General features: G+C 42.9%; 1 protein-coding gene across 6 annotated transcripts in view; it reads left to right on the top strand.

The window, feature by feature from the left end:
* The window catches only part of BNC2 (basonuclin zinc finger protein 2), a 1,233,205-nt gene that overhangs the window by 1,059,342 nt on the left and 148,982 nt on the right, over positions 1-24,881 (top strand). For all 6 annotated transcript variants that reach the window (XM_078675980.1, XM_078675981.1, XM_078675978.1 and 3 more), the window contains one exon: positions 7,026-7,261. In XM_078675980.1, the coding sequence (XP_078532106.1) occupies positions 7,026-7,261 (236 nt within the window). The remainder of the gene's footprint in view (positions 1-7,025; positions 7,262-24,881) is intronic.

The raw sequence follows: 24,881 nt of genomic DNA on the forward strand, positions 1-24,881 counted from the left end.
AATATATGAGGTCAGCAGTTTGAAAGATCCCAGGCCATAAGTGGGAAGGGGAAAAGCCAGGGTTGAATAATGGATTGGTCACCTAAAGGCATATGTGCATTGACCAATTGTGGTGCAGAATCCAACAGATATCATTGTTGCAGGTCAGGGCTAGTCAGTACCAAATAGGAATGGTAAAGGAAGGTATGGGAGCTCAGATTGACCAAATCTGAGCTAGAACGATTGCCGCTTATTGCTGTGGGAGCTGATATCTGCAATGTTCCGTCCCTATAATACTGGTTCTTCCAGAGTAGGGAGGTCCTCCTCCACCTCCTGTAGTACTGAGAACCCATCTCCTACTTCGCAAAGCATCTATGAAAGACTCCACAGAATACAAAAGAGGAAGCCTTTCCAAGCAGCCTGCAAAGGTGTTGTTCTGCCCTTGTGCATGAAGGCCGTGAGAGTGGTGTGGTACAAAAGATAAGCATAAGCATGGTAAGGACCATTGTTTTGATGGAAAGCATTCTGCACTCATGCACGCTTGTTCAGTGGCTGAGTTTTCTTTCTAAAGGCTTCTAAAGAAGCTGGAACTAGAAAACATTGGGTCTGATTTGCAAAGTTGATTTGCACACTTACATGTAAAAATAGCTTAATTTATGAGTGTAAATTCACTTTTGAAATCTATGGGGTAGAGAGTACTGGTTGCAGTTGTTGAGGAACGCAAGGTTTCGATTAATCCAACCCAACCATTTGCAACAAAGCTTTTTGTGCCCCCTGTATATGTATAAGAATTTATCAGGGATCGGTGACTACACGATTCACATGTTAACACAACTGAAGCTAATTTTTATCACTTTCACAAAATGTATTTAGCCTTCTTAACATGATCTAAGCCTCAAATTATCCTCATCCATTGGGAGGTCATTCCACCATCTGACACCCAGCACCTTAATCATTTTATCACTCACAGTTTTCAATTGAGCTCCTTCCATTAATGCCCTCCCTATGATCTTCATTAAAGCAACAATCTTCAGGTTATAATCCCCTCTGAGCACCAGCGGGGATTCTTTAACATAGATTTGAGTCTTATGGACATGCACTGAAAAGTTTATTTTGAAACAGGCACAAGACACAATATAAGAGTGAAAATACTTTCCATTTTTAGTTCACAAAAGAAGCACAGCAATTCTTAAAGGACAAAGTTAGGAGGCATGAGCTGTCACATTGAATGATTGATTGACGGCATTTCTGATCTCTTAGGCAAACACCAGCACAGTCCTATGTTTTAGCACATTCCTTTTCAAATGACTGGCTCACAAAGCTTCATGAAAAAAAAATCCTAAATGTACTCCCACATAGTTACTTCGAGATTCAGATTACGCGTGACTTTTTTGTAACTTCGAAATATTTTCCAGTTTTTTTTAACACAAACTTTAATGCATTTTTAATAGACATATAACAATTTCTGATAAATTACTGCAGTTCAATGCATTACATTACATTGTATTAGAAGGGATCTCGTTGAGTGTCTTACAATGAAGCATCATACCCAACATTATGGCATTTATTCAGCGGTGCCATGGATTCATCAAGGTATAATTAAAAATACAATGAAATTCTTGTTCAACCGAATAACTCCCGCCTCCCACCCATAAACTAGACATCGTTTTAGTGAGCAGAAATGTGTCTGTAACTTTAGCCTAACTATGGTGGCCTGGTGGGACTAGGATCAACAGAAACTAGGAGTACGTCAGGTGCCATTCTCTGTTGCAGCGTGAGGTAGGGAGCCAGGTGTACCCCTACAGGTGTGCTGCCCATGTGTATCACTTATGTGTTGGTGTAGTCTCGGTGCAATGCAGGTAACAGAGAATGCCTGCTGAGGTGTGCAGGTTATGTAATCCAATTATCTATTGGGTCCAGGACTTTGAAGTATTCTAATGTTGCATCCCATTCTAGTGCTATAGCCTTCTTCCTCCGACAACCAAGAGCACTGTTGGGGATTTCCATTATCTTGTTAATAGGCGTTTCGCCAGCAAGCGCGCCAGGTCCACAAAACGAGCCGTCACTTTATGTCCTTTGGGTCTAGGAAACATGCCTAAAATGCAGTGCTCCAACGATTGCGAGTGGTCCTGTTCAGTGAGTTCCCCCAGAGCGGTACCAATGTGTGCCCAGTAAGATGATAATAAGGGGCGGTCCCATAACAGAAGTTTGGCGTCCAGGCATGACACCGCCCGCATGTAGATGGGGCTTTAGGGAACATGGTGTGAAATCTGTGTGGCGTGAGGTAAGCCCTATGTAATATAGAAAATTGGTTGAACCTAAATTAACCTAACAGTTCGTAAGCCGTCTGTGGTGTGAATGATGGAAACAGCGCGGAGCTACCTCCAGAGTCGGATTCTGATGCACTGTCCGATGAGAGACTGGGGCTGATACTTGGGCAGCTGACGTGGTTGGAAGATACTGAGAGCAGTACAGCTCTCTGACCCTCCCGTGCCTGCTGTGGAGATGGAACTTTGCTTTTTGGGCGTAGTTAAGTGCCCTCCGTCATCTATTGCATGGGTATTTCTGCGGTTTGGTCATCATGGATTGTGATGTGTTGGATCTCCGTGAGTCTGGGAAATGTTGCTCCACCAAGTCCCACGCCAGTCAGGAGCTTCAAAGAAGTGAGTTTTCTACTCATGGATCACTTTTAGCCTGGCCGGAAATAACCAGGCAGATCTAGTTCCCACAATGAGTAGTTGTTGTTTCACTGCTTGGAAGGATGATCTTTTATGTTGAACTGCAATCGTATAATCAGAAAGAATTGAGACTCTGGCATTATCCACGAGGCTCGTTGCATTTTCCCTCGTATTTCGGATAAGAACATCCCTGTCCATGTAATTTATATTGCAGGCGTGGTGTACCTGGAGCAGGTCTTCTTGTAGGCACTCTGTGTGCCCTTTCCACTGTGAACAGTTCGGACAGGCCTGACGGTTCTACTCGGTTGCCAAGCCAATCCTCAATATTTTGTGTGGTGTTGGGGCCTTCCGCTCCCTCCGTATACCAATTATCCTGATATTATTATGGCGTGTTTGCCCCTCCCCATCTTCTGTGCACTCCTGCAAAGTTTCCACTTGCCTCTTTCACCACATCATGGCCTGTAGATTGTTCCTTTTGCCAGATAGTCAGTGAGGTATTGGGCATTTCGTTTGATTTCACTCTGTCACTCAATTTTTTATGATCGTCTTTGAGAAGACTGATGTCTGTGGTAAAGGTACCCAATCGTTGTTTGATAGCTATTCACGATTCTCTGATCTCTTGAAGTATGACATCTAGCTTATCTATTGAGAGGCCTGGTACTGTTGGTGGGATGCAGCCTTCCGTAGCAAACACAGGGGAGCAGTCAAATGCTGTGGAGTGAGTTCAGGAGTGATCTGGCAGATCTGGCATTTTGGCTCTGGTACATCCCACCATCTCAAGGACTGGAGCGACAAGTGCAGAATCAATGGAGACTCTTCCCTGATCTTTGGGGTCAAGGTCCGCACTCACTGTAACGGAGGGGGATCGTGTCAATGTGTCTGAAAGTACTTAGAGTGGCAGTTTGGGGGCACTCGTTGGTGGAGCAAAGAGCGAGGAAGCTGTGAATGTAATCCCAGAGATTGATGAGTCACAATGTGGCAATGTGGACTCTCAGATACTCAGTACTTGTTTTCACATCCAGGTGAACGAGGTGATGTGGATTGCCGCCCTGGAAGATTAGTGCTATGAGATAATGTGGCTGACCAGCACCTGTACTGTCAAACGTCTGTATGGGGACAAATATCCCAGTTACATAGAAGTGCAATGGTCTGCAGAAACGTCTCTCTACCAGCAGAGGGGTTGGTCAAATTAGCGCTTCTCGAGTGATGTGCAAGCACAGAATTGCGGGGTAGGCTCAGCTCCGTAGGTAGGGGCCCGCCAGGTCCCAGCGCGAGGAGGAAAAGGGCGATCCTCTGTCATTTTGCAAGAGTTTCTGGATATGGCTATGTGTCAAGAGCAGGCTGACACCCGTCATTGCGTTGCCGCACTGTTGTGAAAGCTGCGCCCTATTAAATCAAACAAGCTGGGTTATAGAGCATTTTGCTGAGTAGGGGGGTATTCACTCCACACTGTGATGAGTACTTGAACCAGGATTAATCTTGACCCAGGAGTAGGCAAATGTGGGTTTTTACCTCTTGTTGAGAAGCCAACACTTATTTCCCATACAGAATATATAGTGGCATCAGGGCCGGCCTTTACAATGGGTGAGCTGGGCCCAGGCCGCCAATTTGCTGAGGGGCGCATGGAGCTGTGTGCATTACGATTATTCCACCATCTGCGCCCTTGTCATCTCGCTCCTGCCTCGTCCTTGTCATTGCCTGTTAGTTTCTGTCTGATTGGCCAGTTTAACATGTTTTTAGTTGTTCGTTATCATACAGCGGGCAATGGTTTTTATACCCCATAAATCAAGCGCCAGAATGACAAAATTGTAGAATAAGAGTGGTGGACGCAATTTTCATGTAAATTTGTATGTGGAATCTATTATAAAAAAGTTCTGGAATACAAGTAAGTAAGTGAGAGAATAGGATAATGGAGGATAACCTATAAATCACATTATCTCACTCCCACAGAGAAAATGCAAACTTGAAACACCGGCCAACTAGTTAACATACCTACGGAGAACAACTAATCACAAACATTTGGATAAGCAGACTATCAGCTAATTACACACTACAGCCTGTAGTGTTTCCAATGCCTTTCAAATTGACTGAAAAAAGTACAAAATACGTACACAAATACTGAAGATTTTAAAGGCCAGGTACAGTGTACATTGGAAGTGCCACACACGTCTGCGTTATCTGTAAATAAACCTTTTTTTATTTTAAAGGTGTTTTTATTTTCCTATATGCAAACATGTACCACACCTCACCAACAAATACACACTCACACAGCGCTATAGGCATGACTATAAATGTGCATAGATCTCCATTGGATAAACTCTGCTCACTTGAAATCCTGCAGTCCTAATGCCAATTAATTTTGTATTCGTGTGGCACTGCAATAGTAGGCAGTCTGTTTCGCAGCCCTGTATAGCCCGTGTCCGTCTTCATAGCCTTGTAAACCCACAGATCTACCAAATACCCAGAATGCCGCAGTGCTCGCACAGCTCAGCCGTTAGCATAAACCGCCCAGCGAATACTCACAGAGCCTCGGTCCCCAGACCTGCACGTCCCTTATCTTTAATGAACATTACATTATTTCCAAATCTCTGCATTCAAAGTTGATTTAGCCACACGAATAGGAAAGATCTGTGGAATCAGATGTAAGGAATGAAGTATGAGCAACGCAGAAGTCTTTGACAATGTATTCCACCGAGTGAAGGCGCCGAATGAAGCCAGTGGCTAAATGATAAGGCCTTCTACCACTGTGGGTAGGAAAGCAATTTATCACGCATGTGCAGACTCCCCCATGACCACAAGTCAAGAAGGAACTAGAGTTGCAGCAGGAATCTCAGAACAGCGAACAGACGCGCAGAAGACTGCTGTAGGAGTCTCCAGCCGAATCAATGGAGTACAAACGAGGTGATGGAGACCTAAACAAAAATCGAGTACCATAAGGCAGTCGCGTGTTACGTGTGTTGAATGGTCATGCTGTAGAGTAACAACATACACTGTTCTGTAAGCGTCATTTCACACACTGTGAAGATGAATTCCGTATTCCAGAAATTCAGTACACGGTGGCACAGGTTTATGAGACAAAAGATACAGGCAGGAGGGATAAGAAATAAATGCATGATTATGAGGATCTGAGTACACAATAGCTGCAATATCCTTTCTGCCCCAAAAGTGATGATGGAAGAAGTAATTAGCCCAGAGGCAGGAGCCAGGTGAGTTCTCCTAGGATGGACCATGCAGCAGCAATAGCCAGTACAAGGTAGTCAGTAAAAGTCAGTGGTCTGCCCTAATGTGGTTGGAACAGCAGTCAAGAGAAGCAGAAAGTCCTGGTCTTACACTAGAGATTGGACAAACAGATGGATCGGCACTTGGTCTTGTGAAGCCGCAGAGAGTAAAGAACGACTATAAATGTAGGAGTGCTGATTTTAAGATTAAAACACTGAATTAGAGGGTTTGCTGGAGCAATTCTACCAGAGTAAAAGCAGGAGAAGGGCTGCAGTAGATGGTCTGGAACCCAAGCGACAAATTCGCAAGGTCTTCTCGTCTGACTCACTAGTGACATATAACATATTCACTTTAATTATTGTAACTGTGCCTTCGGCTCTGTGTTTGCTGTAACAGAACTTTGGATTGTCACCCGGTGGATGCATTGCAATGTAACTGGACAGAGCAAGCTGTAGAGGTTTTTGGTAATCCATCATTTGAAACGCTCCATGGATTATTTTTACATGTTTTGACTAAAAAAATTCCAATGCACGATGGTATAAACCTATCCTCTTGAAAATGCTGGTTACTTTCTCCAGTGTAACCGTGGCCCCATAACTCTGCAGTGTAAGTAGAGAAGAGTTTATCTTCTTTCAAACATCTCCAGATGTGTTATACTGCTTGATCTTCATGCCACAAATTACTTTATCTTAAGTTTGTTCCTAAATTGAAGTATTTCTGAATTCACAAATTCTGACTATTTAGAGATTAGGGAGCGAATGTGAGAATTTGATTGGTTGGGATCATACAATGGTGACCATGCAAACAAGTAGTTACTTACAGTTGTTTGCAGGTTGAGACTGATCACCTAAGATCTCTTGTAAAATGTTTCTCCTCCCCAGTACTAAAACAAATATTTAAAAAAAGCATTCAGGGAGGTGAGGTGGGCCGAGACACTCCTGTGGTGCAAACAAAGTATCTGGCACTATTCCTTCAAGTTATTACTAATTTGGTGAAAATGTTTACTTCATTTACTTCAAACTGAAACATCACAATGGACAGTTTTGTTAAAGAAACTCCTCATATGATCTGGTTTAATGTTGTATCTCTTTCTCACTCCATTCCCTTTTCACCGAACTCTCTCCATTCCATTTTTGATATCCTCTTTAGCTTTGGACAAACTTAGCACTCAGCATCTGTACCACCCGACACAAGTGGAGATTGTGCAGTCCAACGTAGTGTTTGACATCAGCAGCCTGATGCTCTACGGAACCCAGGCGGTACCCGTGCGGCTTAAGATCCTGCTAGACCGCCTCTTCAGTGTCCTGAAGCAAGAGGAGGTGCTGCACATCCTTCACGGATTGGGCTGGACCCTGCGGGACTACGTCCGTGGCTACATTCTTCAGGTAAGCAGCATGGGAGGTCATATAGCTACTAGCAACAAGACAAAGCATACTGAAGACTCGTGCTCAATGACACCAGTAGTGAGTTCTTCATTTTCTCTGTTCACGTTCCTGTTCATATCTAGAAACTCCATGCACACTTGATCTTAAAATCGGTGCTGAATCAAGAAAGTATCTTACATTGCGTTTTTTGCTTTTTTACATTTTGTCTAAAAAAATCTATTGACAACTAACTTGATGATTGTGTCATGCAGATTTAAATCATTTTAACCTATTGTGATAGTTTACTGACTGGCTATAAATCTGCAGGGGATGATGTGAAAAATGACATTTTCTCTTCTATGTGGGCCATTCTAAAGGCATACAGAACTAGTTTGGGATGTTAGCAACCACGCCTCCAGAGTCTCCTTTGATCAAGGAATGTCTTCTTATTATTAAGCTATTGTACATTGAGGCACTAATGATCATAAGTTGAATTATGTGTAATTCCTAAACATGGTTTTCTACACACTAGGCTTTCGGTAGCATAAATAAGAAAACAATATGCAGAATCAACTATCTGTTTCTGGGCTCAATCTTATTAACAAACTTTGAGCCCCTAAGTTGCCCAGAAATATTTTAAACCAATGGATGAAACATATGCAAGAATCCCATGTGACTAGGGTTGCCACCTTTGTTTTTGCTGGCCTCCATAGACAAACACTGACCGAGCCAGTAAAATACGGCTGAGGTGGCAAGCCTACATGTGACTTCACTCTTTCCCCACGCCTCCACTCTACTTATCACACTCTTGATCCGTGAGTGGCCGAAATATTTTTTGCCTGCTTTTATTGTTTGCACCGCTGTACTTTTTGCATAGCTGCAAAGTAGTTACTTTGTTTCTTTATTTGTGTAATGATTGGTGTGTGGTTTGGGAGACCCTTTTCTATGTGTGCACAGTCCTTTTCCCATTGAAGTTCCTCACAGAACTGCATCCCCTGTCAGAGACTGAACATGTGATCTTCGCCAGGTCGCTTTTAAATGAGATAGAGGCATAACAGGATGTAGACCATCATTCTCCAAGGAAATTGCCGTCTTCTCAGTTAAATATAGGAGATCCCTTATCTCCATTCACTAGTAGTTACTGACTCGTTCAAGGTCTGCAAACAGTGTGTGCTAGGAAGGTCTCCAAAGGCTAGTGCTGTGGGTGAGAATAGAATCCCTTTAGCATTTGGGGTGTACTGCCTACTAACAAATCTTCTGAGCTCAAATCTGAGGATTCCCAATTATGTTTTCTGGTGTCAAGTTTTTATGCTCTGATGCAATGCTTCCCCGGCTTAGCGAAGGAGCCACCACTGGGTCCCAGTGACCATACAGTGAGGGCCAAATTGACAAAACTATTTTCACCTTTAAATGTATGTTTGTGGCCAAAAATGGTTAAATTTATGTATGGCAGGAACTCACAGAAGGTATCGTCACAGATGTAAATGGTTCTACTACTGCAGATTTTTCATCCATGAGGTTGGAGAAATTTACAGTAGTAAATTCCCTTTAGTGGGTAGGGGGGGGATAGATCAAGGCGCGATTTGGAATGAAAAATTATGATTGCCCACTAACCCCTATGTTTTGTAGTGTTTCCTAAACACTTATACCGCCATCTGCCACTCTGAATATGATGCAAATTTCATTCCAATAACAGGTTGGATTAACTCCCCTTCAGATAGGGGACTGATCGCCCCTAAAATGGAAGGTGGTGTAAGAAAAGGGCTTTCCTCATGTGGGCTGTTTTCTCACAGGGAATGCTTGTGAATTCCTTAAAGTAGTAAATCTGCACACGTTCGAAGTAGGACTACTGTGGGTGCAAATTTACAATGTTTGGTGGATCGGGCCCCAAAAGCAAGTGCAATAAAGACTCTTACTGTAGTGCAGCCGAAGTTTCTGACTTTTCGTGTGAAAGAGCTCAACTTCCCTGTGAATCCCTCTATAGTACTCAACAACACAGCACTGTACAGCTCCTCTGTGCAGAAGGGTGATTCGCTGGTTTGCACAGCAAGGGATAGCATGAGAAGCAAGCTGATTAATCCAGGAACATCTTGGCAAGCATAGTTTCCCGGTGTTTACTTTCCAAATACTATGACTGAAAGTTGTACTTCATAAATGCTAGATCAAGTTGTGAGATCATCCTATCGCCTTTCTGCTTGAACTCTGCAAAGCACTGCGATGCACGGTGTGTGTGAAAGGCAGTGTAGCTGGCACAAGTCCAGTGCTGCTGGAGCCTAGCCGCGAGGCATCCATTTTGCCATTATTGCTCTCAACAACGGTATATTGAATATAATGTCCGTTAAAGTAGAGTAATTGTAGATGGAAGTTAGGAAGGCTGTTGGAAGTCTTGCATATTGACTTGGTTAGCAATTGGCTATGGATTGCATCGAAGGGGTTTGTGAACTGGCTAGCAGGATGAATTAGTTTTGCTGCATTGGCTTGTATGTACAGCTAGTTTATTGCTGTTTTTTCTCCTATAGGGTTTTAGAAGCCTATAATCCCGTTACAGATTCTAGTTCAAGGACCTGCAGTAAACGTTTACTAAATGTACGCACTTAAGGGATCTAGGACAAAAATTAATACAACATAATGTTTTTGTGTTAGAGTCAATTGAGTATGCAAATATTATTCGGTTGGGTGATTAGCATATTATATGTAAAGTGGCTTCCATCCTATCATTTCATTTTCAAACTCTTTATTTCGGCAAAAATGCCATAAAAGAGTCACAACACAATTCATTGCATTAAAATAAACATTTTTTTTTTTTCGAGAAGGATTTAAGACATCAGTAAAAGTACAATTCTTAATACAAATAAATCTAAGCACAACCGTTTATATGTACCAAAAATCCCCCTATAATTACTAGGGTGCATTCTGGTTCTGTTTTTAGGGATATACTTCATTTATAGCTGTTGCCCCTTTTTTTTCCTTAGGAAAAAGATTGAGTGTAAGAATCGACTAACACTAAATATTATTGTTTGATTTGTGTTTGTTTTAAGTATTCTCAGGGCCTGGTTGCATGATCTCAGGCCTAACAATAGGCATAGTGGTTTAATCCATCTTCTTCTAGCCAATGCATAAGCGGGGCAGAAAAAGATGTGAATCTCATTTTCACTCTGGCTACAATCACACATAGCACAAATTTCATCAGCCACTAGGGGTGGAGCATTAGGCCTCCTTGACCAACGTGCCAAGGTTGTTTTGGTCAAGAGATTACCATATCTTAATTTTAAAAATAGAGTTTTAGCAAGTGGGGGCTCTATCTCATCAAGAAAAGTCTCAAATAGTGGCTCATCCTTGAAGCTGAGAAAATTTGTTACTAAAGTTCCAGCAACCGGAACATTTATTGCCATGTTAACCATGAAACTCCAAAAGGCCCTTTTTAGAATTAGTTTTGGGTTAGACGGTAGATGTCCTGGGTTCTCCCAAAAATGTTTTAGACCAATTTTGGTAAGCCAAATTTTAACATGTTTTAGCCATGGAATGGTTTTTGAATTATCAAACCCCATGATTTCTTTTAGACCATCTCTGTAGGCATGCAATTCAGGCACCCGCCACAATCTAACCCATAACATCAATGGGCGAATTATGGTGTAATGGTCGGTTCTTTTGACATTTAAATCCAGTTGGAGGGGCACTAAAGGAGTGCCTCTTGGGACCCTTACCAGACTTCTCATGAAATTATTGTCCAGGACACAAAAAGTATCTTTTGACCCTGGCCCCCAAATTTCTGCACCGTACAACGCTGCAGGTTGAACCTTGAATTTAAAAAGCTCAACTACCGGAGACACTGCTTTACTAGTACTCAAACTTTGTTTCCTAAGAATTGGCTTTACATTCTGAGTGAATGCCAGCTTGCTTTTTTCCATTTGGGCTCTCCAAGAAAAATTAGAGTCTAAAGTAACCCCTAAATAAGAAAAATGTGAGACCGATTCTAGTTTAACACCATTCAGTGTTAAACAGCCTTTATTTTTCGGTGGATTGAAGGTCATACATTTTGTCTTTTTCCCATTTATTTCCAGTCCTTTCTTACTACAATAATCACTGAAAGAATTTAGTAGTGCCTGGAGACCTTTCTTGGTTTGGGAAATCAGAATAGTGTCATCTGCAAATAATAGTGATGTTACCCTTTCTCCATTCAATTTTGGTGAATCGTTTATACATCCCTCTAGGTGTGTAGGGATGTTGTTCACGAAAAGGGAAAAGAGTGTGGGGGCCATTACGCAGCCTTGGCGAACGCCACGCTCGATAGGAATTTTTGGGGTCAGTTCCCCATTTGGGCCCCATCGGATTTTCGCAAAATTCCCTTCGTGCAGCTCTTTTATCTGGGCCAATAGGCTATTTGGCAGTCCTACTACACTCAATGTTTTCCATAAAAGATTGCGTGGCACTAAATCGAACGTTGCTCTCAAATCAACGAAAGCAACGTATAGATGTCCCTTCCATCCTATCAATTTATTGCAAGGTGCAGACACTCTCAAAGGGATAGTGATGTAAAAGTAACATTCTCCGCAAATGGGGGGCATTTCTTAAGATTATGATCGCAAAAGGGGGCTGGGGTGCTGCAAAATAAAGTTGACCCATGTTCAGTAGCTTGCAAAAAGCCAAGCTTAATCTTCAAAGTATTTCCAAATTGTGTATGCAGCTTGTGCCTACTATGCGAAACATGTACCAAGTACTTCACAGTGAAGATTCTTTCTTTCGCAGCTAGCACTTAGGATTAGGAAACCCTTAAGTCTTGACTCCTCAAGTGTCCTGCTAGTGTCTTTAATAAGGGTGGGGCGAAGGACGTGTATTAGAGGAAGAGAGAGGGTGATGACAAAAACGTTCATTTTAAAACAAAATAAAGAGAGCACTTATATAGAGAGACCTGAAGGGGCTGTGGGGTTTAAAAATGGTCTGTTTCCCCTACATTCTGGGTATAGCCAAAACCTATTATTTGTTAGTCAATTCCAGCTGTCGTTTATAGTTCAGCTATGTTGCAATGCAATCTTTGTTGTTGATTGGTATGCACCAAGCTCTGTACTCTTGATGGCATGAGTAAATTTTGATGTGAGCTCTCACCGTTCGCACAATATAAAACTCAGTAAATAAATCAAATAATCGTGAGCAAGCGTCCTATGGGTCAGCTGAAAGACTGAACCCATCAGACTGATGTTATTGATTGACATATCTTAGCACTCACCACTGCAAAGGGGTCTCAGGTAGACTGCAACCATCAGACCTGCACATCTATTCCTGGTACAGACAGCTGACACACAGACCAGGAGCCAGGCCACCTGCCAGATTGTGCACATCAATTGCTTCTCACTCTCTTTTATTTGGATCTTGCATGTGTTTGAAAATTACAAGTGACTCCAGTGTAAAAGCAAGGTGAATGTTCAAATGATCTAAGGAACTTAATTCTTCACGTGAAAACGATGCAGGAAATAGGGTCATGCTAATTTCAGGAAGCAAAACATATGGTAAGACTGAGTTCCAGAGGTGAGCCTTGAGTGCCAAAACCGTTTTCTGTGTCACACTTAAGAAAACAAGCAAACCAATTTCCTTACTATGTGAGCTTAAGATCTTGGCTTCAGACAGAGGAACCTTGCTCTTACTGACCACTTGTTCTGGTCAATGGATTCTTTCTCAAGCCAGAGCAAAGTCACATGGATCAGTGCATGCCCGTGAGTATTGTGAAGGAAGGTGGGAAAAGGAGGAGAGGAATCTTCTCACTACCTGACAGAGGTATCCCGGATATTATGTGGAGGCCCATGAGCTGATGGTGCTTTGTCTTGCAGCTGGCCACCAGTAGGCACACTGCTAAAAAACGAGTATCACTGGTCCCTTGTCAGGACGTCTGCCAGTTACAAACATTTCTGAGAACCTTGGCCTGAAAGGGTGAGAAATATAAATTTCCTATGCAGTTAGAGTTCCCATTTAATGATAGAATTGGAAGTGGCACGTGGGCTTGAGCCCCTTTATTAGAGCATTATAAGGCACCCTTGCATGTCTAGAGAAGCAAGCAGGTACTTCTCTGTTGTCATAACTGGGCGCAACCACGCTTTTCTCCAGGTGTATAGGGTCATTACTGTATCCCCTCTTTTCTTGGTATGTCTGTAACACTGGGACTATTTTTTTCTTCAGTACTAGAATCACTAGGCACCAGGTGAGCTGAACCATGCTTTATTAAATACTTTTCTTCCCAGATACTGTCAAAATACTTACCTAAAAAGTCTCCAAAAGAGAACCTCAAAATGCAGTGGAAACGACAATATGTGTATTTATGGACATTTCCATCTTCAACAACACGATTCCAAAGGCCAGGCAGAGGTCATGCAGCTATCTAACCTGCTTGAAGGACAAGGCACCTAAAGAGGTTTCATTTCAAATGAGATGATACATTAGCACCACGCCATTGTTAACCCATTGACCCAAAGGTTGTTTTCCGCTGGTGCCCTCAGACAAAGACCACCAGTAGTAACGGTAATTCATCTTCTTCACCAAACCCCCGCTGGACCAAAGCACCTGATGGGTCATGGCACTGTGGCCCGCTCTCATTACCTTTAAATTAGAGCCTCCTATGTTGTCTGTTATAAGCTGAAATGTGCTTCTGGCATGAACTTTGACCTGCCACGTAGGCCTTAATTTTTTTCTGAAAATTGTTCCCACATTAGAAGTGGTCTTTAGACAGACTCAAGCCCATCAGGCTTCTGACTATCTGGGCTACACAAGGTTCGAAAACATGGCCTATATGGGCGGTAAGGGCGGCAAATTCATCTGGCGGCTCTGGAACTAGACTGTCTCGGAGTGGAATAATAGAAGGGGCACACTGGTACACTGGCCACTGCTAGTGGTCCTCTTGGCAAGGTGAGCGGTCAACAAAATCCACTGCGATGCCCAGACATGTTATTTTGTTGATCATAGTGACCTGGTGGAGATTCTGCCTAACTTCTAGAGAGCAGAGGACAACGGGTAGGCGGGTGTCAAAGGGCACGCTGTTAGATTTTAAGTAAGATTGTGAAAAGGAGCAGAAAACAGTCATGTTAACATGTCCTTTCTAGAGGGAAATGAAGCAGGGGAGCATACAGACTGTATCTGGAGCAGTCTAAAATGAGAGTGTAACATGGTCGCTCCCGGCACCTACTACAAAAGACATTTGAATGGAGTGGTAGTGATAAGTAAGCCACACAGTGCTTGACTATGTCTGAGAAATCAAAGACTGATTATAAAAAAATAGCAGGCATTTAGTACATTTTTGATATTTTGAGTAAAACTAGTGGAGTCCGTTGTGTAAATGTGCACAGTTTGTGGCCTAGTTGGAGGAATTTTTGCACTGCATTTCAGTGGTGCACATTTATAAGTACGGATTCTGTGGCGTACACTTGCTTTTTGTTGAAAATCATCCAAAGGGAGGACCGTACGTGCGGACTGTGACAAGGATATTGGTGTATGAACATTCTTAGTTGAGTTTTGCGCTTAGGTGCTCCTCAGAGGTTGAATCACCACAATTAAAGTACAATACAGCCCCAATGTAAGAAAAAAGCATCTCATAGCGCTCCCAGCTCTTAAAATGTCACCAGTCATTCAGGCTCCAGAGACCACAGCTTTCTTTGGCTGGTCCTTGTGCGCCGGCCCCTGGCGTGGACAGACACAGCCCAGGAGGCAGTCTAGGACATTATTAGTGAAATGCTGAGACCAGAGCTCGAGTCGGGGTACCACGCGGGTGGATGGCGTCCCCTTACTTATTTTACCGGGTGGACGCCGTCCCCCCTGCCAAACAGCTGGACTTCACTCTTTGGCCTCTCTGGGGCGAGATCGGAGCTCATTGAGAACGCTGCTCACGAGCTGGCTTCTCAGATGCAATCGCATCTAAGGGGTGAGCGAGGGGTGGCAATGAGCCTGATGGTTCAAGCCACCTTTCGTGACGTCACTTCCTGTAGTGGGGTCACTTCCTGTTGTGACGTCACTTCCGGTGACAGCGTCCCCTCACTTCTTTTTTTAGGACTCGTACCCTCATTCTTAGTGGGGTCCCCAAACCTGCGTGCTGTACGGGCTGTGAGCAAGTGGGAGCACCGCATTAAGTCACAGTCCGTGTGCAGTAGCCGGGACCCACCAGGCCTTGCACTCAGAAACACTCGAGTGTGCTCCCATTAAGTCAGTTCCCCCCACAACCTCGTTTGGGGTTCTCTGGCCAGGGCTGCTTTTGATTGGGCTGTGTGTTGCAAAGCTGGCTTTAGGCTCTCGCTCAACCCGTGATCACAGAGGCCGAGGAGCCGGGAAGAGCCCCCGGAGAATCCAAATTGTCATTTCTCCCGCATCAGCTGATTTAGTGCTTTCTCTTGAAAACTGAAGGGTCCCGGGGGCCTTTTTCCCGCGCAGCGCTGAACCTTCAACGAGGTGCCAGTGTCTGTCCAGGGCAATGAGGAGCAGCAACGGTGCAGTGTGAATGGCGGTTATCAGGAGGGGTAAATATGATTAACGCTCCTCTCTAGCCCTGCAGGCACTACGGAAGCCGAGAAGGATGGGTCCCAGCATGAAAGGACGACCTCGACAACAAGGTGGCAAGGCGCAGTCAACCCCGAGCACAAAGCTCGCAGCCAAGCGCAGAATTAACGATTCATTATAGGTCTGCGACTGCTGTCGTGATATGGAAGTGTTATTTTTCGACACTTTATTTCTGCTGTCAACTGGCACAGACTAGTTTCTGCCCTAGGGTAGCACAACCTGACACACTTTTACCCAGAAACATTCACTTCAGAGAAGGCCGGGGGAAAAAGTGTTCTGTTGGCTACATTTCAAAGCAGGAGGAAAGCTCGTGCATTCGTTTTTGATCCCATTCCATGTATTTTGACAATGTAGCCACATGTTTACAGTAAACTCGCGGCCAGGAGCACCTTCTGCAGTCCAATCTTGAATTGTACATCGTGGGATTAAACGTGTGCAGCCTGTTGTACACTTTGCATTCACTGTGAACCGTGCACACTGTTGATTTAGGCACCAAGTGCAGCAGCGCCACAACCCTGGGGGTTTCCGAGTGCTATTAAATAAAGAGATGGCAACATTTGTATTTGCAGCACTTGAACGTGGCAAAAGTGTGGAATGAAGTGCTACTTCACAGAATAATAATTGTCGATCTTGCCAAATCTATTGAATCTTTTTGAGGAAGACAAATTGGAAAATGATATATGTGGGTGCTGACACTTGTATATTAAAAGATAATTAAATAGCCCTTTAGATACAAAATCTATGAAGAGACTATATTATCAACGATACCATTTCTAACGTGATTTTACTGAAAAAAATAGTATTCAGTAAATTGTTCTTTTCATTCAGAAAATCAGCTCCCTGGCGACCTCATTTGATATGCTAATTATGTTTCTGTGAGCCCCAGTGAACTTAAAACCTATTTGTATAGTGCTGTGGGCGCCCTGTCATGCACTCATGCCCGGTGACTCTAACCTACACATCAGCCTGCCTCCTCTGTCACTGGGGGATCTGTGGGTCAAGAACCACATGACATTGTATTGCATTGTGCTTTATCATTTCCATATGCTTTCCACTCCTGATTGTTCCCTTATTGTTATACGGTTGCACGACCTTCATCTATCTGTGCTTGAAGAGCATTTTAAACCACATAAGGGTTTTCAAAACATGAAATAATTCCTAAGAGAGAAACTTTAAAACAAATGTTTACCCTGGAGTTTTCATTCATCATACATATTGAGAGATCTCACGCAGAGTGTAAAAAAGGGTCAACCACAAGGAAACTCAGAGGAGCCTACCTTTGGACAAAAGCATACCTTCAACTGCTCCTTATTTGAACTCTTGGAGACAAGCTGCCACTCCTCCACTCTGTGAACCGGAAGCAGAAGGAATGCTGAAGAATGTCTACAGATGGGAGACTCGGGCATAGAACTCCCAAGACACTCTTACGGGCAGGAGGCCCTCGTTGTCTCCCATTGCTGCAGCTACCTGTTGGGCCGTCACGAGAGCAGACCCATGCTAGAAGGAGTATTTACACAAAAGTAAAGCATTTTGACCATTGACGTTTCTGGGGGGGGGGGGGGGGGAGGTGGGGGGGGGGGGGAGGTGGGGAGGGGGGGAGGGGCTGGTGAATGTTCCAGGAGACACAGGCAAAGGCAGAGCCTGCATCAAGCCTCATGGATTCATTTGTCCAACTATATGCAAAGCAATGGTTGTCTGAGGCAATACACAAGCCTACACATTTACTTAAAATGTTTAAATCTGACTTTGTGTGGATGGATGGATAGATAGATGGACAGAAAGATAGATGCACGTTTATACAGTCAGATTCAAATATTTTAAGAATATATGTATAAAACACACAGCACATTTTTCACAATTACCTTTTGCAGGTGGCTCTACCAATTTTATATGTGGCTCAATATGCGCCCTTCATAAAAAAAATCCCTTCTAGAGATGCCACTGGCATTGACAGGGAAACAGTTACATATCCAGAAGCAGATTCTTTTACCCAGAAGCAATTAATCTAATTTTCAATAATCAGCTATAATTAATCTAAAGAACTGTAAAATTAGGGCCAATGGAAGGCTTGGTGGCTCACACACATTTATATAGTTGCACGTCTTATTTAATGTATGCAATGCATAAGGCAAACCAAATCTAATAAAGAACATATTCAACACAACTGTACATCATGCATCCACATTTATTGACATCAACACTAAGTGTTTGTGGGCAAGTGTGGGAGGGGGAGTGTTAGCCCACAGCCTGGGAGAAGAGCTGGCCTAACGGCTAGGGCGCTCGACCTCAGACCTGGGGATCTGGGTTCGAGTCTCGGTAACGACGCCAAAAACCTCCTGTGATTCTAGGCAAATCACTTACAGCCTTATTCATCAATGGGCTGTTTTGCGAGCCCCTAATAGCGATTCATAGCGAATCGCTATTAAGGACTCGCAAAACGGTATTCATGTAGGAATTGCTAAATAAATAGCGATTCCTACACATTCCTTATTTGCGAGTAGCAAATTGCTAATCGCAAATAAGGAATAACTCCCCATTCATTCCTATGGGCCAAAAGGCCCATAGGAATGAATGGGGAGAATAAGATAGCGATTTAAAGGGTGCCAGGGGTGTCCAAAGGACACCCTGTAGCACCCCTTAAATGCAAATTGAAACTGGTGTTGCGCACACACATGTCCAAAGGACATGTGTGTGTGCAACATGCAACTTAGAAAAATGCTTTTAAAAGCATTTTTCTAAGTTTTTGCTATTTACCGAGAGGTCTGACCTCTCGGTAAATAGCGGCCCGAAAGTGCAAATTAGCAATTTAAAAATGGTTGATGAATTGCATTTAAGGAATCTCAAATAGAGATTCCTTAAATGTAATTCCTCGCAATTTAGCGAATTAGCAATTACCGATTTTTGCATTTGGGATGATGAATCCCAAATGCAAAAATTGCGCTCGCAATGGGCCAGATTCTCAGAATCTGGCCCTTTGCGAGCGCAATTCGGCTTGATGAATCAGGCTGTTAATCTCCCCGTGCCTTAAAAACGAATGCGTGTCCTCATGTAACGTAACTGGTGCTATGTAAAGCGCTCTGATACCCGATTCAGTTCGGGTCTAGTTCGTGCTATATAAAACTCTGTAAAAAAAAAAAAAAAAAAAAAATGAACTGCAAGTTTGTGGTTCCTTGCCCTAGTTTTGGGAGCTGTCTGATCAGAAGACTAGTGACCGAATTCAAGGATTCAACATAGCCAATAAGTCAGAGCATGAGACCTCTGAATAGCAGATATTTCCAACAAGGACCTGGTGCAGGGATTCCTGTGGAGGCGAATGTGGATCCTTTTTATTTCATTCACAAGCCAAGTGACAGCGGCATTTTGTGCTTTCTCCACGTATTTCACATTAAATTCTGTAAGACCTCAATACAGTGTAAACATTTTCCATAACCAAGCTTTGAATTGATCAAGGTGTCTACCATTATCTAATGCACAGTGAAAGGATGAAATGCTTATGCCCTTTTTAGCTGTAGCAACTCAAAGAAATCTCCATTCACTACAGACCCGGTCTGGGGTCTTTTACTCAGGTTTCATTCCAGCGATGCCTCAAATTCTTAATATTAAAAATACTGAGGGTTTGGAAATAAGATAGAAGGTTTTTGCTTCAGCTGCCAGCACGGACTCAACAACCAGACCACCATTTTGGATGTAGTACGATTCAGGCTATTCCACCTCATCCAATCAGCAACCAGATGGCTGCTGGTTGTTTGAGAATCAATGGCCACTCCAGACCTGTCCTGGCACGCAGGTCGACTTGCATGCCAATGGCCGTTGGAGCCCAAGTCTTCCCATTTAATAAAATCACATATTATAACATTGGAATGTTGGGAACTCTATTGAAGACAGTGGAGTGCCCTGAGCTTCTAATGGCTGGTAGAAGCCTGGAGCATCAGCATTACAAAGTTTGCCATTGTTCACAGCTGTTGCTGTGAACAAATGCCTCACAGAGCCCTAGGAAATGTCAACCCGCTCCGTGAGGCCTTTGTTTTACTATTTAGAACATTCTGCGCTTTCGGGGCTGAATGTTCTGATAGCCTTATAGCCCTCCGTAGCGGGCTATACCAGTCATTAAAAGCCTGCTGCCTTGTTAAAGGTAGCACTGGAGCAGGCCTTTAATGGCCGGTGTGGCCCGCTACAGCAGGCTATAAGCTGTAATAAGTGCATGTTCCGTTGTTGCCTGCAGTAGAGTGTTGCAATGTATCTCTCTGTAATATAGTCAGTTTATTTATGTCACATACGTTTACCTGCAAGCTGCAGGTTACTCTTACAAGACAGATTAAGATGCCCGAATGATAGATTAAGTCATGCACTTCCAAATAGAGGCTTCAAGCCGTTCACTCCTTGCAAATTCTGAGCCTCCATGAAATCCTTCTGTTGGTTTCGCATCCAGGCTTTTTATTGCTGCTGGCAGCACCTAGCATGGGTTTTTTAAGAGTTCATTAGGAAGCCACAGAAAATAAATAGCTTTGTATTCTGTTTGGGAAAGCAGATCTTCACCTCAGATGTGCTGGCAACATAACTCCATGTGGGGAAAAAAAAAGAAAACAAAGGCTGGGTTTCTGTGTTTTTGCACAGCTCCTGAGCATTAATGCTGCCCAGATTAGTCTGTAAATAATGTGAGCTGCTGTACAATAAACACAGCCGCGGTTTGCGCTCCATGTGTTTTATAATTGTTTTGTGGCTTCTTCTTTCGTGTTTTGGTTCATTCGGCCTGGACTGGTAACCCACCGACAGCTCTGCGAAGATGTGTGTTTACAAAAGCGTGGAACAGCCTCGTGTCTTAATAAAATTCAGGAAAGGAGCATCATTCTTGGAGCACGGTGGGAAACAAATGTATAAAAAATAAATTAAAAAAAAAAAAAGACTTTCACGTTTCTGGCAGGCCACATAGAAAAGCAGCCACAGAGGCCTGCTCCTTCTGAAACAAAAAATAATCTCTTGGGCTGTGCGGCCAGGCTTGTCTGTCCCCGAAAAAGGTTGTAGACAGGTTTTGGAATGTGGTTTAGGCAGGGCCACTGAAATTATGAGGCAAAGAGAAATAAATTGGGTGGATCGACTAGATTAAACGGCAAGTAAAGGAAGACTTTGTTGCATGATGCAGCATATATTCTGTGGCATTGTTCTGTTGCTGTTTTGTCATAGTAACACGCATGATACCATCTGGACAAAAATGTTACCAACTTAAACCCAGTTTAAAACCTAAATGCAGCATTCGTCTACTGTAATGTGGCTCGTGGACCTTGTAAAGGGTCTGCAAATGCACAGCACCACAGGCTTTTTTTTAATTAACATTTGGTCTGTATAAGGCAGACATTTTTTTTGTTAAAATCTGCAGATTATTCAGCAGGTGATGGTTTGTGTGACAAGTTCAGTAAATGTATAATCAAGCGAGAAGCGTTGCAGCCACAGAATTGCATAATTCCAGTAAATTTGGGTGTAAGAAACAGAAGTCTAACCATTTCACTCTAGGATTTCTGTGAAAATAGAAGTCAAGTATACGAAGTCGCCAATTTTAAGGGCTAGGAACACTAGGTGCACTCAGGCTCTCTCTTAGCCACGTCTGATGAGAGAGCAGGCAGAGCGGTATTCTCTCCATGGGCTAAGTTTCATACTGCAGACCCGTCTCCACCACTAGTACCAAAATATTTAATAATCTTCTAGTATCCACATAATTGAGATTGGAGTGATCTGGCAGAAGGTAAAGACTTCAACAGAAATGCTATCTTTCCCATTAATTAAGATTTTAGAAATGGAAAGTTACAGTTTCCAGAAAAAGTGAGATCTTCGGTATTGTGGCCAAAAAAATAAAATTAACAAAACAATTCTAAGGTATAAGGCTGCATTCAATGTGGCTGGCCTTTAAGACAACTCTGGTCATCTAAGTGATGGACTGTACTCCCTTTTGCAAAGGGTCTTTACACCCTCACTGACTGAATGCCAGTCTGTGAGGATGTTAGGACTTAATTAAAGTCAGTGAGGACATGATAGTGTCTGGTCAGAGGAGGTGTTTTTCTTTATTGCTGATCGTGAGTAACATCACATAAGGCATGCCATACAGCTTCGATAAGCTGAGGGATGGCTTAGTGAGTTAAACGCTCACCAATGAAAAGTGGGATGATCTGAAGGTCTTGAGTATGAATTCTGGCAAGGCCGATTATTGCTACCATTTCTCAGAGGTTGCTAAAGTAAGTCCTATTAATTCCGGGACCATTAACCCTTCTTAGTGACATTACGTAAATACTTATTAACTTGTAAAATGCTAATTGCCTTAATATTATTTGTTGTCTTGCATTATCACATTTCTTCAGCGTCGCCTTTTGTCATATTGTTGGTGTTGTATTTGCTTATTATGAGTTCATCATCTTCACATATTACCCAGGACGGAAGATGGTTTGCCAGTTCTATCTAGATGTTATTGTTATTCTGCTGGCATTACAGTCTCCTGTAGCTCACCAAACGGGCACTCCACAAGGTCCTAATTGTCACAGAAGTGCTTTTAAGCAGTATTCATTCCTAAGCTTAAGCATAATGATTATTTTGTTTGCAAAATACTGGGGGTACTCCGAGTCAGCCTGCAGAATACGAGGTACCCTCCAAATAATTATGTCATGAATCTGCTGTGGTTAATGTGGGCGCTCAGGAAATAAAACCCACCAGTTTAACCCCCTGCAACCATTGATGTGTGCATTTAGCGGAGTTTGTTGATGGTGTTGGTGCAGAGATGTGTGGGGGAGTTTTTAGGGTAATTGCGTGTTCTGCCGCGTCTTCCCCTTTTAACAAGCATTGGCAAAGCCAATATGCAGTATAGGATTTGCTACAATCTTAAATAATTACAAACAAGTTATATCACAGTATTCATTCTATAAGCCCCCCTAATGTTCTCTCCTTTCTTAGGGCACCCTGTACTCTTGTATATTGTAACTTCCGCCTGGCAGCTCCAGCCAAGATAATTTTCCCATTCTTCTGAGGCACTATATTATTATTGTTGTTGTTGTTATTTATAATATTGTTGTCATTATTATTGGTATTAGAACATGGTTAAAGACCGCCGGAGTGCATGGGTGTATTCATTTTTCATACTGTGCTACAGTTGGGCCCAGTGACTTTGGAGCTGATCCGCTTCTGATAAAAATTGAAACTGAGGCCCTGGAACTGCCTATATTTTACAGAGGAATACTAATCTCTTTAACATACACACATAAAAGAAAGACTATATGTGCGTCAGTCTCCGAGGATGCGCAGCAGCAAAGCAAATGCTGTACAACTTCAATACTCTCACATTTTATGGGCGCCTGAGACAGTGTGGATACAGCAGCGAGTGAAAGATTGTGTGCTTTTTTGGGAGACAACTTTTTTTAGTCGCAAAAGTGGCTTTTGAACAGATAAGATAAAACATTCTGTTGAACTATACTATCAACAGCAACTCTGACGACACACAGAGCTGTGCCCAGAATACAGTAAATGAATAAATAGTATGATAATTCATAAAGTTACAGACGGCAGCTTTGCATGACATTTTGCATAGTTCCACTCCTTCCTAAAGTCTCTCTCCAAATGTCTGAACTTTTACTCCCAGTGGAGTGCGCATCCGGAGCAGACTGATAGTGCGACCTGGCTGGGAGACATCCTCTGCAGATCCTGTCTGCTGTCTGCACTCCTTCTGCTCCTAAGTGGAGCATTATAGTGATGTGCCTCATGACATGGAAGGAGCCCCGCGGGCGGCTGCCCGGAGTGTTTTCTGGATTGCAGGGTGCACTAGGGATACCTGGTCTTCTATGTGTGCATGTAGGTCTAGAGAGACCCACGTGATCCGAGATGAGAACAAGAGCTCTGCTTCTGCAGCTAAGTTTTGATACAGTGGAGAAAAAAAGCCCCATAAAGAGCCAGTCGCTGTGGACTGAGGGCAAGTTAAGTTTTACGTGTGCGTTCCTTGACTTTGTTGTGCCTTCTTCTCTCAAAGGTGTATATTATGAATGTGCTGTTCAGTGCATTGAGCACAGCATCTGTTTTGGTGCTCTCTCTGGGAGTCTTCATAAGGGACTCCGTAGCTAACAATGTATTCGGAAGCCAGGCCACCTTCAAGCACATGGTAGGTTGAGGCACCTCCCTGGGATGGTGTGGGAAGGCATAAACTTCTAATTGCTCCTTGCTGCAGTCATTAACAATATCGAGAAATACCATCACCTCACATAGAATCCTACAAAGGATTTATCGAGCCTAGGGTTCATCTTCTTATACCCTTATTAGATCTATTTCCCTTAGCACTTGCTTGGGTGAACTTGTAATGTTTGAAGGGGCTCCTGGAAACAAAGTGTATTGTTAGCCTTTTTTGTTTCTAGTTGCTATTAATCTTCTTGCAAGAATAAAAATGCAATGTTTTATTAGGTTTTCAACCCATGTCATAGACAGTTATGTTATTAAAAATCATTGTATCTGCTAATGAAATGAAACAAATTTAGCACCATGAAGAATTCCAAAAAACAACACAGTTTGCCAGATTTGATTAAGTTTACGTCAATTTGCATTAACTAAAGTTATATTTATTCGTTTAGTAGCTTGTATTTAGTGCTCCACATGGCATGGGTGGTACGTGGGTCAGCTTTATGGATAACTGGGATTTCTTTCCCAATCCTGTGGCTTGCTTTTCGATTAACATACTTACGCTATGCCCTTTGTCATTAAATGGCGGTACTTAGTTCCAAGTCCTCTGACCTTAATGCTTCGTTCTGTACTCGATTCCTTTCTGGATCTTTGAGGTTTTTATCTCTGTGTCTCATATTTGAGATTCCTTGGTATGTATTCAGAAAATGAACTTAAAACGTCCAATTAAAACATTGATAATTCTTAAGAAAAAGCATAAAAGAAATATGCACCCTATATCAAACATTTACTAAAGAAACTCTCGTCGCTGACTTAAAGGTGAACTCTCATTTAATGTGAGTTGATCCTGAAATCAAATCCTTTCCAAATTACTCTCCGGTTAAAGTAAGTTCACTGACGGAAAATGCGCCTAAATCACAGTGTTTACTTAATGGTGAACCATGATTAAGGTGGAAATCACGTAAAAGTGAAC

This window comes from Lissotriton helveticus, chromosome 2_1 (assembly GCF_964261635.1).
Source record: "Lissotriton helveticus chromosome 2_1, aLisHel1.1, whole genome shotgun sequence".
NCBI lineage: Eukaryota > Metazoa > Chordata > Amphibia > Caudata > Salamandridae > Lissotriton > Lissotriton helveticus.